A 20,525-nucleotide genomic window follows, 5' to 3' on the forward strand; every position below is an offset into this window, starting at 1 on the left:
CGTACTTGTGGGGTTGCCCATGGTATCTGGGCTGGCCACTATGGGAATGTTGGATTAGATAGGTCTTTGTTCTGATCCAACAGAGCTCCCCTGACCTCTCATGAGCCTATCAACAGTTGTTAGCCACAAAAGCTGAACCTCCATCTGCAGGAGCAGTTTATCTCTCTTTGTGCCAGATGCTGGGTACAACAACAGGGTATTGCCTTCTTGCCCTGCCGGAAACGTCTGATTAGTCTTAGCCAAACTGGTGCCCTCTAAATGTTTCGGATGACAACTTCTATCTGCACTGCTGATAGATTCTTTTCCAACCCCTCCCCACTTAATTAATTAATTCTCAGATTGTTTCCCAGAGCAGCTCTCCCTCACCCCTTTCTAGTGCTGAAGTGGTGCCTGTCCGCATCCATGTTAGTGATCATGCAAATGTGAGTGTGTGAAGATTCTAGCATGGATCCTCTTGCTCCTCACAGGACTCTGTAGAATCGAGGCAACTGGACAGGAAAGATGATTTGGCCAGAGTGCTGCCTCCTTCCCCGACACACTGCAACCCACTCCCTTGTCTGGCAAGAGGATACCCCCCACCCCCACCATGCAAATGCCTGATCTAGCATTGACACATAAGATAGGAACTGAGTGACTTGTTCTTCCAGGTGCTGGCTGCAGAAGACAATGTTCACGATACATTCCATATCTGTGCGATTGGGTACACACATAGTTGAACTGTACACTCATACAGTTATTCACACGTAATGTCCAATAAGTGTACAGTCGGAGTACCTGCAGACCAATGGCTGAGTTGCACAAATTAACTGTTATCCACGCACACATAGGGACAGTTTGTATCAGTGCAATATGTGAACCCTATTGCTTCTGCTCTGGGCTTTAAGGAGAGAGGGAGGACCCTTGGCTGCTCCTTGTCTTCCAGAAGCTATTCCCATCACTGGTGATTCCCGCCAAGCCCTCTTTCCCCTCCACGACTTGGGAAGTTTTGGTGTTTGAAGCAGACTGGTTTCCCAAAGCTTCTGTAGGGAGCGCCCTACTTCATCAGGTGCATAATACGGATATAAGCAGGAGCAGGTATGCTTGCGTTGCCCTGTGGATCATTGTTTTTGCAGAGGAGGGGAAATACAGCTTCCCACCAACGTCCTGTGGTTGGGCAAAGGAAGCTTTCGACAAAAAGGGCAAATTTGATAGGGTTGCCAAACTTCCTGTGCTCCAAGGACTGCCCCTTCTTGTCAGGACACACCGGCCCCATCGTCATTCCAACTAGGTAGGGAGAGCAGCAACTGTGTCAGTCGCAGAGAATGGGACAGGGAACATGGCTTTTGTTGGGACAAGGAGCATGTGTAAGGCTTTGGGTCGCACAGAGCTCTTCAAGTGGAATGGAAAGTTAGCTTATTCTGAGCAATAAAGGCAGCAAAGTTGGTCCCTACCAATGGCAAGGCATGTAGCCCAGAATAGAGACAGTTGCTGCTACACCATCCCGGATAAGTGCATGTTCACACATGCATGTGCCTGGTTCAGTATGTAATAACTTAATTTGCACTTGAATGACTTCCGTGGAGCAGCATTGCGTTTGAGGGAGATGCAGTGGACAGCCCCGATCTTGTCCCTTTAACACAGGGGCAGGGAACATTTTTTCATCCCAAGGGATGCCTTCCCACCTGGGCAACCTTCCAGAGACTGCATGCCAGCAGTGAGCATGGCCAGAGGCAACAGTGGGTGGAGCAAAGGGTGTGCCTCCTACCTCCAGCCAGGCAGAAGTCAGAGGTTTCTACAGCTGTGCCCACACCCATCGCCCTCCACAAAGGCAAGAGGCATGGTCAGCCTTAAAGGGCACATTCCAGGCAGGCAAAACACTCAAGGAAGGTATGAGACAGGGCCAGTGAGGGGGAGAGGCCTGAGGAGCATCACCAGGCAGAGGGGCCTGCAGGACCATATTCTGGACTTGAGGCTCCCCATTCTGGCTTTGACAGGCCAGCTTCTGTAGAACAGGACACTTGGGCAGGTCCAGCTGGTCACACTGAGTATGCAACTGTTAACTGAGGTTCTGGGGGTCCACCCCATGCTGTGCTGAACACCCCCATTGTCCCGGCCATCTTGCTTCCTTCTGCCCCCGGTGCCCACTGCCCGGGGTGTAAGACAGGTCTCGCTCACTGATGTCCTTTTTTCCACCATTGGACATACGGCCAGCCCAAGACATTTTGCCGCCTGAGGTGAAGGACAAGATGGTGTCCCCCCTATTCCACATACAAATGCTGACTGGACAGGCAGTTGAATTGTCTTTTGAGAACTGGTGATGAGTCTGTGTCCGCCTTGGGGTGGCAGACTAACTTGGGGGCAGGCGGTGCTCCGACACTTTGCCACCACTCCCTGCCCCCAAGCTTTTCCTGGCGGCTGCCTCACTCTGCCTAGTGGTAGGGCCCGTCTGCCAGCGGCTGCTCTGCTCTGCTGCCTCCCTCCTGCTGCCATTGTTGCTGCCCCACTATTTTTCTTTTTCATGAAATTAATCTTTATCAAATAACAAAATTACCAACAATTAGAAAAAGAAAAAAAGGGGGGGGAAGAAAGGGGATTTACAAAGATACTTCTCTTACAGCTTATGTATATGAATAACAAAAGGTATTTACTAATAATATATATCCATATGTAGCATATTATCCAAAATATAAGCATAGTTACATAGATAGACCAAAGCAAAGAAAATAGCTTGTATAGATACTTATTCTCCTGATACATTTGATTCCAACAAATAATGAAAATCACCCAGTTTTCTAAATATTTATTTGCCCATTGTTTCTCTTAAATAATGTTTACTTTGATCAAATTGATAGTATCCCAGATTCTGTTAAACCAGTCAAGAACTGATGCCTCCATTGTTTTGAAATTTCAATTTTTGTTAATGTTAATAATGTTGCAGTAATTTCTAAATCTGTTGCCATAACTACATATTTCAAATAGTTAATAAAATTATGTGCAGTTCCAAGGGTAGTCTATATCCAGTTATTTCATATATATATATATATATATTAGTATATTTTTCCAATATTTTTGAATTTTTTACGTTGCCCTCCTGCTGCCACTGTTGCTGCTCCACTGTTTTTCAAAACGGTTTAGGTGGCTGGGCTCATCCCCCCCCCCACATCAGTTGTCACTCGTTCTCTGGCATTATTTGAAGGCTCCCAGGCTGTGGGCCCTGGACATCTGCACTGAAGTCCACACCTGACGAAGCCACGGACTGCTAAAGGTCCAAATGCTCCGTTTCCTTTTTGGTTTATCGCCTAGGTCTGAACTGTTGTCAGATTATATGAAAGTTCTGTTTGTGGAATGTGATGTGGGAGGGATCCCACAACATACAATGCATGTGAGACAACAGCTGGTATGGTTAGCAGTGAGAATATCAGTCGAGGATGGTGTGGATGTGGTTTCAAACCCCCAACCAGCTATGAAAACTCACTGGGTGAGCTTGGGCCTAGTCATTCTCTCTTGGCCTAAGCTACCTCACAGGGTTGTTGTGAGGATAAAACAGGGAGTGGGAGAGCTGCATCTGCCACCTTGAGCTCCTTGCAGAAAAGGCGGCCCTGAGGGCCGAGATAGGCCTGAACAGCCGCATTTGGAGCACAGGCTGGAACACATCAGCAAAGGGCAGTGTTGGGGGTTCAGGTGTTCCTCCCCAGCCATCCCATGCTTGGAAATTGCCTGTCACCTGCTGTCAGGCCACACCTTAACGCCAGCACGTCAGGTGGGGAATTGCAGACTTTGGGAGGGCGCTGCTGGCCATGCACAGAGATGAAGAAGCTATGTTGGCGTGGGAACTTCTTACTATTTCATACTTTTCCTGTAAACTTTTCTTTCCCCCCCCCAACACCCACTTCCTGTTTTACACTAAAACATCAACAAACCCGGGGTACAGGAACTGATGTCACACAAGGCTTGGCATGATTCAGAAGTGAGGTGATAACCTGTCATCAAGCCAGCTGACGCTCAGAATGATTTCAAGTGACTCTGGATGTGTACACACCATACATTTAAACCACATTCCCCCCACCAAAAAAAAAAGAATCCTGGAAACTGTAGAGCGTTAAGGGTGCTGGGAATTGTAGCTCAGTGAGGGATAAACTACAGCTCCCAGGATTCTTTGGGGGAAGCCATGCACTTTCAATGTGTGATGTGCAAAAATACAGGTAACATTGCTATATCTGAGATTACGCAAAATGTAAGAGTTTTTATTTATTTGTTTGTTTATATATATATATATCCCTCCCTTTGTCCCAGAAGGTGCCCAAGGCAGCAAACTACAGACACACCACTAAAAACATCTTAAAACATCTCAAAAAGAAAACATGTTTAAAACATTTTTAAAAAACACATCTTTTAAAACTATCTTAAAAACAAAGCATCTTAAAAATTATATTTAAAAAAAATCTTTTAAAACAAGGTAAATAATGACTTACAGGCCTTTTACAGTTTGGTAGAACTTCATTTCATATATAACAATCTACGACATCGATTCTCAGCAGTACCTATGGAAATTTAGAGCCCATGACCGTATCTTGGTCTCTTAGACCTTAATTATATCTTTATTTTTGTTATCTTTCTTATGTTTATCAATGGAGGGCGTGTCACTGCCTCCCCAGGGATGTTGTTAAGTTTTACTGTTTAATTAGCTGTTTTTGTATTGCAGAACAGTTCCATAAAAATAACGTTTTTAAAATGTATGGTGTGTATGCAGAACTATTATTTAGGCGCAGGGTCTTCAGTACGGTTTAGATGGTTAGAGCGTCTGACGTAGGACAGAGAAACTGGTGTTCACATTCTCTGAATGGCTATAAAGTTCTTTTGGCAGCTTGGCGCAAATAATCTTCTCTCAATCCATCCCACATGACTCGGTGGTTGTTAGGGTTAAACATGGGACGATCCCTTATCTCAGAACAGGCCCAGATCAAGGCAGTGAGAAGCTGAAGGCTAAGAGGAGGGAAGAGCCTAAGTAGTATGTACTATGTATTGGCCCCCAAAATCATAAAGTCATCAAATAAATTATTTCAAATTAACAAAGGTGTTCAAGTTAAAGAGACAATCTTCAAACATAAATCATTCACTACACTCATTTCTTCAAAGTTCTTTATGAAGAAGTCCTGACAATTAAACCACTTGGGGAATTGTAGCTCTGAGGAAAACAGGGGTCTCCTAACAAGGATTCTTTGGGGGAAGCCATGACTGTTTCGAGTGGAATAAATGTAGGGTGTGAATGTGGCCAGTATTAATAGCCCCTGAGCAGTGAGTCAAAAAACTGTGGAGCAACAGCGACACCATGTGGCAATAATACAGAGTGCATCACGAGTGATATAATCCATTCAGGAAACTATATACAGAGAGGGTTTCCACCTTTTTCCTGGAAGGCTCTTAACTGCTGCACGACAGGAAAGTATTCAACAGGGGTGGCTTCCTCCTTCCCCACCCACAGTGCATGTCAGTGAGGGAATGGGAGAGAAGCTGCTCCTGTTTAATTGCTGCCTGTGGCAAATTGCACAGGTGAGAATGATATACTTAACATTTGTATAGTCTGTCTCAATATTTGTATATGACACTTCAAAATATTGTGAAAGAACTATTAACGTATCATCATCATCTATTTATTACAGTTAATACACCAGAAAAACAATAAATAAATACAAAAATAAAACACAGAATAAAATGCAATAAATGCAATACATAGTCAATAAGCAATCAGTTTTATATTATTTACTTGCCCCACAAGAAACATGTGCAAGTTAAAACAAAAAAACTTTATGCTTGAACTGAATTGAGTCACATGGGTAGCAGTTATAGCTGATATGGATTCTTAATCCATATCTTAATCTTGGCTGATTTTATGAAGCTTGCTAAGATGCATTAGGGAGCCTCCAACCTTTTTGGGCACAGGGGCACATTTGGAAATCTGTGGGCTCTACAAAATACCCATTTTGCAGAAGAACTGGCAATGCTGAGACAGCGGTCTCTGGGTTGCTTGGAACAGTCTCCTCCAGCCATCAAATGCCTGGGTAAACAGGAATATTTTTAAATTCGTCCTGAAAGTCAATAATGAGGTAGAGACGCAATCTCACAAGGAGGGCATTTCACCAGTGGGGAGCCACCACATATACAAAAACCAGGCACTATCACCACCAAACACCCCCCAAAGTAAGACAAAATAAATTTAAAAACATGAAAATTAAAAATTGGGTGGGGCAAAGAGTGTTTCAGCATCACAGTAGCACCATGAAATGGAGATACCATCATCAAAATATAATGTTGAGGACACAGCCCAATATCATAATGTAATCATAATTCCTAGCTCAGGGTGCAAACCAACTGCATCCAGGCTGAGGGGAGCTGGCTATGGCAGACCCCTGGCTGAGCTGGCTGGGTCCTGGCTCAGCCGGGCTGTAATGGGTTCTGCTGGCAGAAGCCTCTCATCCTGTCTACGCCATGGCTGAGCAGGGACCCAGCCGGTTCAGCCAGGGGTCCACCAGGGAAGTCCAGCCTACCATAAGGGGAACTGGCCAAAGCTGGCATAAGGCCCGAAAAAGGGGCGTTCCATGGTCATGCCTGAAGAGGGGCTGCAGGGTGTGTGTGGTAGCCCTACATTCAACTTGCTCCTGCAGGTCCCGATCCAGGTAAAAGTTACACTGGGAAAAAGGTTGGTCTAAGAAAATAATTGCAATGGAAGTCTATAGAGAGCACTTACTCCTCAGTAGAAGTATTGACGAGAGCCAGCTTTTACTTTCCAGTCCTTGAGGGCAGTTCCTGGCTGAGCCGGCATTCGACCAGCCCAGAGACTTCCGAATGGCAATTGGATGCTGTGGATCTTTCTGCCGGCTCCTTTTCTACCAGCAGAAGGCTTTCCCTGAGTTGGATTGCTCTGCCTATCTCTCTTGAGCCACTACCCTAGTCTCCTTCATCCTTATGCCCTCTAGATCAGGGGTCCCCAAACTGTGGTCTGTGGATCATCAGTGGTCTGTGGACCATCAGTGGTCTGCAAGCTTAATTCAAGTGGTCCGTGGCATGCCCACATTAAATATCCATATTGATTTTTAACTGCATTTTCATCACTTCTGTTATATCTTATATTGTATGTTATTGTATTACAGTTTGAATTCTATGGAATTCAGATTGTAATATAAAATACAATATGTAAGAAATAAAAGAAGCGATAAACATACAGTTAAAATCCTACATAAAATCTAGCACAGCACATTAGAATGGTGACAACAGGCCGGAAAATGTTTTAAGTGGTCTGCCACTCAGCAATTTTCAAGTGGTCCATGGGGGGAAATATTTGGGAACCGCTACTGCAGATGTACTGGATGACAGCTCCCACCAATCCCAGCCAACACAGCCAAACTGGCTAGAGCTGATGAGAACGTAGTCCAAAACATCTGAAGGGCACCAGGGTGCAGAAGGCTCTGTACTACAGTACACCAGCTGCTGTGTGTGTCGCCCCATATATAGCTGGCTGTCATGGCCCTAGTAGGCCAAACAATCTCATTTTGACTCCAGCTGCAGATTCTCAACCCGTCTTTTAGTTGTGCTGAATTTCACACACTGATTCAAGAAAACCCACCGGGCACATATTTGACCTCTCTCATTCATTATATGTTTTCATAGTCATTTGAACGTGGAGGCTGTACTTGAGAATATGGGGTGGGGACAGATTGGCTCAAATTAATTTCGTTTTTGTTTTTTTAAATCCCCAGACAGGCTGATAAAAGACAGATCAAACAGTACCGGGGCAATATGCTCTGAAAAAATGGTCTGCTGCTCCCGTCCTGGTTGCCACGTTCTTCACCACCTGCAGCTTCCACTTTTCAAAAGCAGCCCCAAAACATTTGGGGGCGCCTGGTTGAGGAAGTCTGTAACAGGCTAACTGGGATGTGAATGAGAGGCATGTGGGGGGGGAAATAGGCTTTTGCACACTTTTAGGGCACTGCACAGAGACATTGAGTTCCATGATCCTGAACGATCTGTGTAGCTCAACAACTGGAAGGGATGGGAATGAGGATTGTGGGAGTTAATATTTCTGCAACTTTCACGCCCTCGTTTGAGAACGGATACTTTCAGCCTGACCTGTCTGCTTGCTGCTGCTTTATCTCTTCCTGTAAAGAGAGCTGCAGTGTTTTCTCCCGCTGTAGTTCAGCAGTTGTGCTGACTTTACAGAAAGACACAGTTTCACTTTTTGTGACACGATTGTGCCGCAGCAGCTCGCATCAGAATTCGAAGCACAGATTCGGATCGCGAGCAAAGCTTCCCCCTTTGCCTTTTGTGAGCTTCAGTGCGCTCTGTGGGTCCGTGTCATCCCTTCCTCTCTTTTCGCCTTCAAATTCAACCAACAAGACTTTCAAAGACATTCAAGTTCAAAGTCTGAGTTTTCTCACAGAGAGTTTCAGGTCCTGCAAAGTGTCACTGCAGTTTCACCAGCTCCATGCAGTGATCCATGTGCAAGGTGTGAGCGTATCTTAGAGGCGTTGCTAGAGCAGGTGGTGGGAATCTCAGGCCTGGAGGCCACATGCCCCCCTCCCAGCCTGTCTATGTGGCCCTTGGAACGGTCTCCACACCCCTCGCTGCTCCTGCTGCCACACCCCTTGAGTGGTTTTGCCTGGTCAGGATGAGTCCTTGAACTCTGCTAATTCCTCTTGCTTTCTTTGATGGAGGATAGAGAGGGTGGGCGAGTTTGTGTCGAAGGTAACCTAGTGTAAAAAGCAAAGTGGACATTTATCGCTCTGCCCACATTTGCCTCTGGCCCTGCCCATCACCAGCACTTGAGCCTCAGAAGGTTACCCAAAGGAAATGTGGCCCTTGGGTTGGAAAACATTCCCCACCCCAGTGCTAGAGAGAGGCCCCGGGGGAAATTGAGCCCAGGTGTTTTGCAGCAGGACTTTGATTCCTTCCCTTTCCCCCTTTTTAAAAACTTTTTTTTTAAAAAAACTTCGCTTTTAGGGCTTATAGACATACTGCAAAAGCATAATGCTGGTTGGAAGCCACCCATCGTCTTAATTTTCCAGCAGCATCTATACCCCCAAATTAGCATATGCCAATTTCATGCACGTTTCTGTCCCAGCCTTGCGTCTGGAGGCTTTTAAGAACTTTGCAATGTCCCTGCCTTACCTAATTTAGATCAAAAGACAAACAGTGTTGTAGCACTTTAAAGACTTCATAAATTTATTGTGGCACAAGCTTTTGTGGACTAAAGCCTGAGGACAGAAACCTGTCTGTTTTGCTTATGCTATTCTTTAAAGCGTCTTATGGTATCAATAGCATATAAATAAGCAGGGCTCTTAACTGATTAAAGATTTTTGCAGTTGATTAATCATCTGCAGCACAGGCAGGTATTTAAGCTGTTTGCCCTTTCCACTCTCTGAAGTGAGTTTCCCAGTGTCTTGCATTAGGCACCTGACTTCCCAGGCTGAATTTCTGTCCAAAGATCAGTTGGCTATATATATACATGCCTAAAAATATCCCTGCAGTAGTAAATAGGAAATTAGATCTTTATACATAATTGGGGCTGTCACCAGCCTTTTTTTTTCTTTTTACAAAAATACTAATGTTTAATGCAAGAGTGGAATAAAACTAGTTGTATTTCTATGTGCTGTTTTTGAACAGGCAGCTCTGTGTCAACTCTGTCCTAGGGCACAGAACGTAAGATGGTTACAAAAAGGTGCCAAGGGTTTTGTCCTCCCCTGGGAAACAGCGGGGCTTCCCCCTTCAATCCGTTGGCTCTTCTGAGAGACCAGGCCGATGGAGTTGTCCTGCTTTCTTTCTCACTCAACAGTCACCTGGTGGCAGCCATTCCATCAGGCTGCAGCAGAGAGAGATGGGAAGCAGGACCACTCCATCGGCTCTGCTGAGAGACCGGCTCCTGTTGGCTTCTCTCTTTGAACTGTTTCTATCCCAGCTATTTGTTATAAGAACTTTTAGTGCCTGAATTTGCTTTGTGACTCCTCCCTCTCCCCCTCCCTTTATGCTATGTCTTTAAGATTGTAAGCCTGCCGTGTTTTTTAATTGACATGTAAGCTGCTCTGGGAAACTTTCTGGCTGAACAGTGGAATAAAAATGCTAATTATGCTAATGCTAATAATAATGCCTTGCGTTTAAATAAATTTGCTTACTCCTCAGTTTTTGGAGATATTGATGGAACCAAAATCAAGGGGTCAGAGAGACTCCCCTATGAGGAAAGTTTACAATATTTGGAGCTTTTTAGTTGTTGTTTTTAAACAAAGGCGAGTAAGCAGGGACACAACAGAGGTGTATAAAATTATGCATGCTATATAGAAAGTGGACAGGTAGAAGCTTTTCTTCCTCTCTCCTAATACTAAAACTCGGGACTGTCCAGCAAAGCTGAATGTTGGAAGATTCAGGACAGACACAAGGAAGTACTTTTTTCACACAGCGCGTAGCTAAATGATGGTTCTTGCCTGGCTGGAATGCGTCATTGAGGTCTTATCATGCCTCTTGCTTTCCCAGGTGGAGGACAGAGAAGGGTGTGTGAGCATGTGTTGAAATTAGCCTGCTTTACAAAGGTAACACTGTTGTTGCTCCACCCATTTTGGCCTCTGGCACGTGGCCCTTGGAATATGGCCCCCAGACTGAAAACAGATTCCCTGCCACGGCATTAGCTGAATGGCTGTTGGGCTAGCAGGTTGCCACACAACTGGATCTCACCCCTTGAGTTACTCCTGTTAAACAGGATAAAATCACAACCAGAATCCGTCGGAGCAGCAGAGTTATGCCAGACTAGCGAGTTTTCCACAACAGAGTTCAAAGCCTTTTCCTGTAAAGACTGTTGTACGTTGGCTCGACCTTGATTGAGGCTGCGTACACAGCATGCATTTAAAGCACATTTCCCCCTCCCCAAAGAATGCTGGGAAATGTAGTTTGTGAAGGTGCTTGGACTTGTAGCTCTGTGAAGGGTAAACTACAGCTCCCAGGTTTCTATGGGGTGTATGTATGTGTGCTTTAAATGTGTGCTGTGCATGCAGCCTGAGAAAGTGCATGTCTTCAGTTTGACAAAATTCTCAAGACAGCTTACAAGTTAATATAAAAAAATATGGGCATAAAATCAATATGCAAAATAAGATTGGATGGCTTAAAAATAAATGCTTCTGAATACCAGTTGCTGGAATCCACATGAGGGAACAGTGCTCTTGCGCTCAGGTCCTGTGGGCTTTCCATGGACATCTGGCTGGCCACTGTGAGAACAGGATGCTGGGCTAGGTGAGCCTCCATTGGCCTGATCCAGCAGGCTCTTCTGATGTTCTTAAGATGATAAATAGCAGGACTAGCTAAACATCACAACTAATGTGAAGAGTTACAATACTGTTGCGCACCTCCCCAATCTCAGAGCTGTGAGATTTCAGGGGTCCCTGTGCTCATCCAGGGTTTGGTTCCCTTTGGGAAGAAGGTCAGCGGAGACTGTGGTGTCTTTATGAAATATGGTTTATTTATTTACACACATTCCAACCTGAGCTTAGGATGGAGGGTTCAAGGCATCAGCAGTCCAATATCCAGTTTTTCCATCAGTGTTACAGGAGGCACCGCAAATGCCATGGTGCAGAGAGCCAGCCTCTCTGCTTGCCTCCAGTTCCCAGCAAATCTTCCCAGACAACTAAAAACACAAGCCTCTCCTAGGCTCCAGGAGGGGGGGAGGAGGCTCTTCTGAAGAGTTTCAATAACAAAAGGATCTTCCTGGCCCATTCAGCAGTTGCTAGGCACCTGATAGACCCATTACAAACCTGGCCATTCTATTTGTTTAACAAAAGAAATTCATCTGGCCAGCAGAGCCAGCCCCAAGGCACAGGATTCCAAATCAGAGGCTGGAAGGGGACCCACAGGGATAATCCATTCCAACCCCCATGCTCATAACAATAGCTTTCTTGTTTTCCTCTTCCATTTCCGGCCCTTTACCCTTTTGTGTGGCTTCTTTTAGATTTTAAGTCTGTATGAAGGGGCTGCCTGATAAAGTAGGGGTGAGGGGGAGACAAGGACCCAAGTTTGCCCTTCACCATATCATCACGGCCAGCTCTAAGCCACACTTCAAGATGGGTCCCACCATCCTCTCAGCAGTTGAAATTAACTTTCAGTCATGAGGTTGCCGGCTTTGGAGAGGATCTCCCAGGATTGTGTTTCTAAGATTCCTTGCTTCTGGGGGTAATAAAGGATCCTGAGTCTACTGCAAAGGATTAGTCCTGGCATTAGCAGCTGCTGTCATAGCTGAAGCATCAGCCTGCCTGTTGATTAATCTTCCAATGCTCCAGTCCCATGGGCGCTCACTTGAGAGTGCCTTCTGTGTAAACATAGCTAGCCCTGGAACATTAAACCATTTTCCTGCCTCAGCCACCCACCTTGCTCTGCACCAGAAGCTAATCTTTAACTTCCATCCCTTTGGGGCAGAATTCTCTAGGCACAGTTGATCCTCCTCTCTTCCTAATGTTTATCTCCCCATCACAAGGGGACAATGATCAACAAACACTGATAACAGGTCTCAAAGGAGTGGGTGTGTTTGGGAGTGACTGGCTTCAATAATGGCTGAGTGCAAGGGATACAAAAGACCACCCTACCCCATCTTCTGTGGGGAAATGCTATGAATCCATTTGGTCAACAGTGCCTAGAGGGCCTGATCTCAAACTCTTAAAGCCTCCAACTGTGATTCTGCTTTATGTATTCTATAAATCTTGCATTTTTAATTCTGCCTTGCAGCCAGGACCTAGAGAAGGTTCAGAAAAGGAGGGGTTGTGCTTCTGCCTCTTCTCCCATTACAAAATGTGCATGATTCTCTATAACATGATGAGAGAATCAATATAGTAAAATCAAACTTCATCTGTGTTAGTCTGCTTCAGCAAAAACAGCCCTAGGGTTGCCAGGTTCATGGCCTGAGACTGATCCTGTATCTTTAGGAGAAGAGAAAGTCAGCCAAGTGCAGGTGTTCTTGCAACACTGTAAACGGAAGAACCACAAAGTGAAAGAACACCTGCACTTGGCTGACTTTCTCTTCTCCTAAAGATACAGGATCAGTCTCAGGCCATGAACCTGGCACCCCTAAACAGCCCAGAACCTTGTGAAGCCTTACAGAGGCGTGCATCTTTGTCTTCTAAAAAAGATGCAGAATCTGAACGCCAAGGTATTTGGATGGCCGCATGACAGCAACCACCAGAGGGCATGCAATGCTCACAAAATTGGCAAGAGGAGGTGTGTCTGTGTACAGCAGTCACCAGAGGGAAACCAAGCAAGGTGGGGAGCAGAGAAGCAACTGAGCCTAAGCATTCAGCAATATCAAGTAGTTCTGCTGAGCTGACAGAAGAATGGACTCTTTATAACTGCAGGGTGGGGATACTACATTTGAATGCTCCCTATGTAAAATAACAACAATGTTACTCCTTGCAAGTAGAAAACTATCCCCTCCCAGGGAAAAACACTATCTTCCTGCTAGGCTAGCTTTTCACTTGCAAGGAATTTTTTTTTTTATTGGAAGGGCATTCAAAAGTGGAATTGCACACCACTTAAGTGGCACACAGCCTACTCTATTGTCTTAGGATTCCACCACTTAATTCTACTGAATGTGTAGATCCCCTGTGAGGGGGAAGAAAACCTTCAGTGTTCGGTTGGTGAGCACCCATTGACCTCAAGCAATGAGAACAATGCTGTTTCCAGGCCTATCTGGAATAACAGGAAGCCACTATGAGAACTAGCGAATTTTTAAAGTATCAGGGATAGTTGTGAAGTTTTCCAGTGCTACTGGAGAACCATGGTCTTGAGGTCCCGGAAATCCCCTTGGTTAGCATTTCTTAGAAACTTCACCCCTGGCCAGCCTCACCCATAGAATGGCGGGGGTTAGATTAATGACAGGCAAGGCCATGGAGAGTTGCAGGGAAACACAGAGGCACATATTTCTTCCCTAGATCCTTGATGTGCTGCCTCCACCCTGACCCAAGTGCAGAAGAAGCTAAATCAGATGGCCTGCTACCCAAACGAACATCTCAACATCTCACCGATAAGGAAGCACGGTTCCTCAAACTGATGGCCCACTTGTGCCATTGACAAGCGATGAAGAAGAAAGCAGGGCTTGATTTCCAAGAGGGAGAAAGGGAGCTGAGATATCTGTGCCAGACCTTACTTCCAAGCAGACATCAAAGGATTGGCCTGTCTACGGTATTAGGGAGAAGCAGGCCAGGCAATGGGTATTACCACTCTTCAACATGGATTTTTTTATTGTTGTAAAAAAACAACACACCACGTCATAGGCCACCCATAAATCTACATGGTTATATTTAGGTTACAGTTCTGTGCATTTCTTTAGGAAGTAAGTCCCATTGAATTCAAATCATGTCAAATGTGTTCAGCAGTTTGATTGCAGGAAACAAAGAACATTATTAGGGTCGTAATGATATACCTACTTTAGTAAGCTCTATTGAACTCAGTATTATTATTATTTATTAAATTTCATACATAAATAAAATAGATGTGTAAAGGATTGCACTGTCAAAAAAGTCTAATGCATCAAAAATGAATAGGGCAGCCGATTTGAATATATTGTAATGCAAGTGCTCATAACTGCATCTTGCAAGTCCCTCTTAAGAAGGGGTGTTTTCTCACACCCAGGGAGAATTTGAAAAGGGCACCACCAGCTCCAGCACAGGGGTGCATCCTCTGACCTCAAAGCTACCCACAAATTCTTGCTTCAGAAGCATTGCTTTTACAAATTGAATTGGTTACCTGCTTAAGAACTCCGATGATTAATCGACTAAATTTGCTTTCATAGGGCTGCTGCTCTCAGTGAAATGTACAAAAAGATCAGCGGCCCACAGCGGAGGTCAGAGTGATCTCTATGGCTGCCATCCTTTGCAGATGGGATGGAGCTGGACTCAACGGGACTGACTAAACATGCATAGATAGGAGGCTGCAAAGTAACTACAGACGCTGGTTTTGTGTGTGTGTGTGAGAGAGAGAGAGAGAGAAATCTTACCCGAATATCTGTGAGTAGGGACAAATGCCTCCTAACAAAAAAAAAATGGCAATCAGCATACCCCGAGCCGGAGGCAAATCCCCCGCCTGACTCTCACCAAAACACATGAAATCGAAGGGACGATCTTCCCTCCGCCTGTCCGGTTGTGTTTTTTGACACACACACACCTTAAGGTGCAGAAACTGGACCGTGTAACCCGTTCACCCCTGTACAACGTGGGCACGAACTCGACCTAGGAAACTTCACAGCCAGACCGGGGCGCCTGTAGCCATCATTGGCGGAGGGGGAGGAAGGAGCGTGCCCGCTAAAGATCCCGTAAGTGGCAGTGGGTGGGGTGAGCCCCGGCCGTGCGTGACCATCCCTCCCCGCTCCTCCTCCGGGGCGGTGCCAAAGGCGCACCGGGCGATTGCAGCAGGCACAGAGCGCAAGAGGCATCGCTGCGGTTGGAGGCACGGCGGAGGCGCTTCCCTCGCAAGAGACCGGTTCGAAGGGTGCAAGGAACGGTTAGCCCGCCGGAGGGACGCCGCGAGGAGCCAAGGGAGTCGCAGCCGGCGCAGAGCTGTTGTCCGGAGCCGCCGCTGCCCCATGGGCGCGCCTCGGAGTGCGTGTGCGGTCGCTACCCTCCTCTGTTGCCTGCTCTCCGGTAAGCCCGGCGCCGGAGCCATTCAGCCGGCCCGCGGGGGTCCCGAACAGTTCCACCCCCGGCTCAGAGTGGCTGGCTCTCCTAGCCCGACTCCCTCCAGGCTTCTTCCCTGGGTCTTGGGTGCCCTCCTTGGAGAATCCCCTTCCCCAGAAGCCGGATCCCGACTCCACCGCGGCGCTGCCTCCCCGCGACACGTTCTCCCGATCCTCTCCCCTGATCTGGACTCTGACCCCCCCCCTTCCTCTTCTGAACCTCGCCGGCTTTCCTCGGCATCTTAATTGCGGGATAAAGTTTCTTTCTCCTTCCCATCCTCCCAAGATGGCGAGGCCCAGGGAACCTGTTTCTCTGGCTGGGCGCCCTGGGCGAGGAGACGCCCCTTCACACTTTCTCACCTGGCCGGGCCGGGCCGGGCGGGGCAGCAGGGTGAGGGGCTCGCTTCTCTGGGGATCTGCCAGCCCCACGGCTCCCAACGCCCCCCTCCCTCTGTGGTCCTCCCCTACCCGCCTCCTCCCGCAGGAATCTGGAGAATTTCAGGAGAGGTGCCGAAACCCAGGACCACCCCCGGCTGCGCGCCCCCTTCTCGCTCCCATCTCTTCCCAAGGCCCCTGGTGACTACTTGTGGAGCTTCCAGCGCTCCGGTCTTGAGCGGCTCTGCTCCGGAGAGGGGAGCCCAATCCGCAATACGGGGGGGGGGGTTGCCTCCTAAGGGAACCCGCTGCCTTTTAGAATCCGCTGCGATCTTGGCTGATCCAGCTCTGTAATTTGTTTCCTTCCCATGCGGGGGGTTATATCGTCGGGCTCGGAATGGCGGGAACCTTTTTGTGGCTTCTAAATGGGCAGATCTGCATAAGCGCCGGGGGGAGGGGGGCGACGACGATGTACTGGTTGCATGATAAAGGCTGCTACCTGTAGATCTCCCTCCTGAAATCAGTAGTTGCTTGGATATGTTTCCCACCCAGAATCGCAAGGTGTGCCTCGGAGGAGCTGCCCGTGTCTGGTGCACTGCGCGGTGTGCATACACACGCGCGCGCGCGCAGACACCCATATAGCTCTGTTGCTTTTCATTTTGTGCCCAGTAGTGATGCTAAGCAAGATCCACTGTGCAGTCCCTGCTGCTCTTGCTTTGTGAGGAAGGGCTGCATGCGACAGTTTGGTGTAGCTCTGGAGCGAGTGGAGGTGGTTGCTGGGGGGGGCGGTTCCCTGCTCGCCTTGTAAGCGTCTTTGCGAAGGTACAGAAGACTCCGTTAAAAATGTCAGAATTACAACGTCGAGAGCAGCGTTTGCTAACTGGCGCCTTCCAGATGTTTTGTACTACAACTCCTCCAGACAGATGGGAGCTATAGTCCAAAACACCTGGAGCCTGCCAGGCTGGCAAAGGCGGGTCTAGGCGACAGATCACACTAGAAAGATCCGTCTTCTTAACTCGCACCTCTGCCTCTAACAGCGGCTGCTGGGATTCTGCTGAGAAGCGTGGTGGGCATCATCTCTTGCGGCTGTTTTTCCCTGTTGCTTCCGAGAGTGGTTTCCCCTCATCCCTAGCTATCATGGTTTAATAGCTACTTTTTAGACGAGGGTCCTTGAGGAACGGGCTGTAGCTCAAGTGGTAGAGCACATGTATTGAATGCAGTGGGCATCAGGTTGCGAGACATTTTTTCCCGCAAAAAGAAGCCCAGTGATGAGGTGAAATCCTTCTCTGCAAATCATAGCAGACAATACAAGGTTATGTGGATAGCCTGACCTGGCATAAGGGGTTATGGCATAATGGGGTTTTAAAATTCCTTTATTTTGTTCTTTATTTATTTAATTGATATCCCACTATTCCTCCCGAGGGAGCCCAGGGCGGCAAACACAACAACATTTTAACAACACCCCCCCCATTTTTTTTAAAAAGCAACCTAAAAACAGTAACAGATAAAAAGGTGATCTTCAGGTTGCTAGGAACAGTCTCCTTCTGCCATCAAATGCCTGGATAAACAGGAATGCTTTAAAAATTCTCCTAAAAGTAAATAATGAGGGAGACAGATGCACCTCACTCTCTGGGGATGGAATTCCACAAGCAGGGAGCCAACACTGTAAAAGCCCTATTATGGATCAGCACCAACTGGGCAGCCGCTGGTGGCAGGTTTAGGAAACCTTGTTTGCTGCAGAACCCATCAAGGAATTCCTGAGCACCACAGGATTCTGGAGCATTTCCTTAGGTGTACAGTTAATTTGTACTGCCTTCAAGTCAATTCCGACTTATGGCGACCCTATGAATAGGGTTTTCATGAGGCTGAGAGGCAGTGACTGGCCCAAGGTCACCCAGTGAGCATCATGGCTATGTGGGGATTCTAACCCTGATCTTCCAGGTCGTAGTCCAACACCTTAACCACTACACCACATTGGCTAGTTTACAAGGGCAGAATACAAGCTGACTGGACCTCCTTGTTGCTCCAGTATATAACCTAGTGCTTCTGTATGGGTGGAGGGGAAGTTGGGTTGTGGAGGGTGCGTCACTATTGAGGAAAGTTTGTCTGCCATGATGACTCATCTTCTCATTGAGGAACTGTGGACTTCCATGGACTAGACACAGTTCAGAAGCCTCGGGAAAGATGGTGAACTTCTGCATCTGTTTTTGAGGAGCTCCCATCAAATGTTTAGAAGAGGGGTTTCCAGTATGGTAACTTTGGGTGCTATGACACCCTTGAGATCTTCTCCTTGCACCCACAAAGCCTTTTGAGGTGGTGAGGATGGAAAGTACATAGAGCTTTCTGAAGGAGGAAGTTGGAAGAGTAGTTCTCTTTCCCACTTCCTCTTTCACCTCTATGTACTTTTCAAGACTTGGATTAATTCAGCTTTTATTTTGATCCCTTGGAAAAGCAAAGTATGTGCGCATGTGTGTGAGCGCATGTTTTCTCTCCCTCTTGAGGGGCATCCAAGGAAGGGGGGAAAGAGAAGTGACCAGAGGAGGTGCCACCTGCAGCACTTGCTCAGAATTCCAAACGTGCCCACAGACCTAAAAAGGTTGGTGATTCCTGGTTTGTAAGGTAGCCCAGCTAAACAAATATTCCAGATTTTCTAGGTGCCCAGGCAGCCCCGATTTCTGTCTGTAATTCTATGACTGACCTATAACCATTATTATTATTTGTTGCATTTATATAGCCACCCACCAATCAACATACCCTTGGTGGCTTACAACAAAATATTGGTACACAGTAAGAATTAAAAACAGAGAACAATCAGCAAAAGACAGCCCCAAAACCTTGCTTGCATAGAGAGAACATAAAATCATTGACAGCCCAGATCTAAAACATAGTTGAAAAGCCTGGGTGATGTCTGGGTAATTGTTGCCCCTGCCAGAGGGTGCATTCTTGCAGGATATTGAAGGTGGTGGTGGTGGTGGGGGACTTTTGTCAGGCTGTTGTACATGTGCATGTTCTAAGCTTCTGATTTTTCTTGAGGGTTGTTGTCTAATCGTTATGTGTTAGGCACTGAATGCATTTCTCCACAAAAAACAAAAAATGATTTATTGTTGCTCCTGCAGTGTTTGCATGCTCTTCCTGTTGAACCAAATGTATTTGGGAGGAATGCCTCAAGGGCAATTGATTTTTAATATTGATGCCATTTAAATTACCAAGAAAAAAAGTCCAATTCAAAATTGTTTATTTAAACTAACTTTCTAATCTTCTGATTCACATATCTATTCTGGACAAACATGCGTGTTAATTAGTTGCTATAACAATTAAAATATATCTGCTTGTTACCAAATAAAACAAAATAAAATATATTTATGCAGTGGCATATTCTGAAACCTCCAGTCAGGCAGCTCAGATGTCTTTTGCACTGCATACATATATTTGCTTAGAAGTGTAATTGTGAATGAATTGTTTGTTTGGAGTTTTCTGTACACATGTAAGGAGACTAAGCAAAATAATTTATTTGAAGATTATGTGCTCAGAATTTTTCAAAAGCAAAAGATTGGTCACCTGGCTAAAGTTGTCTCTCCATGACATGAAGACTAAAGGTCATTCACGTCTGGCTAACAGTATAAAAATACATAATTTGGGCAAAAATAAACACAATATATGACCCCCAAAGTGCCATGTGCTTCTTAAACATATCCCCTCCCTTTTAGACAGAAAAGTAGGCTTTAACTCTCTCTGTGTGGTAAAGTCATGGATTCTGTTTTTAAGATTGGACTTGCTTCCAGGAAAGTGCATATAAGGTGCATTCTAGGTGTATGTGTTGATATGGATGTTCTGATTGAACAGACCAATGTCATTTTCAAACCCAGTTAGATATAAATTAAGGGAAATATAACTGATTTTCTAATTTTTAAAAATCTGGTTTAATTTTTAAAAACCTGACTTACTAGTTTTAATTGGGGATTTTAATGTGTGTTTCCTTGGTCTAAGCTGTTTACTCTTAAGCACCCCAGATCTCATTTTGAGCGTATCTCTGAGGAAAGTAATAAATTACCAGGCTGTGATGTGTACTTCCCTTTCCCCATGTCCAAGTGCTCAAATAAGTTGTTCTGTGGTACTGGAGCATTTCCTGTTGAGAGAAACTACTTCCTCCTATAACCCATGGGCAATGTTTCACATCTATGTGGGGGTCTACCCCTAAACTGGCATGTGTCACGGTTTCTTTCGGGGTTCTGGAGGCTTGAAGGAGCTGAGGCCTCCTGTTTTCACGTAAGGTTTGAGGCCCGCCTTTCTGATAGTGAGCAGATCAACTCCGGAAAGAAAGGTCACTTGAGAGCACAGGTGTTGGTATTTGGCAATTGCGTCGTTGTGGGGCATCCGGTGTGTCCGTACACACCTTTCCTCTCTGCTCAATTTGGTGAGGTAATCATGAGGCAATTGTCTTTCCTTTCCAAAGGGAAAGGAGTCTCCTCTGGAGTCCTTGGAA

At 46.2% G+C, this 20,525-nt stretch overlaps 1 protein-coding gene across 3 annotated transcripts in view; it reads left to right on the forward strand.

Annotated features, from left to right (window-relative positions):
• The first annotated feature begins 15,289 nt into the window (after positions 1–15,289).
• The window catches only part of NECTIN2 (nectin cell adhesion molecule 2), an 84,111-nt gene continuing 78,875 nt past the window's right edge, over positions 15,290–20,525 (forward strand). For all 3 annotated transcript variants that reach the window (XM_061597879.1, XM_061597882.1, XM_061597881.1), the window contains exon 1: positions 15,290–15,635. In XM_061597879.1, the coding sequence (XP_061453863.1) occupies positions 15,578–15,635 (58 nt within the window). In that variant the 5' untranslated portion in view covers positions 15,290–15,577. The remainder of the gene's footprint in view (positions 15,636–20,525) is intronic.

Source organism: Rhineura floridana, chromosome 15 (genome assembly GCF_030035675.1).
Source record: "Rhineura floridana isolate rRhiFlo1 chromosome 15, rRhiFlo1.hap2, whole genome shotgun sequence".
Taxonomy (NCBI): Eukaryota; Metazoa; Chordata; class Lepidosauria; order Squamata; family Rhineuridae; genus Rhineura; species Rhineura floridana.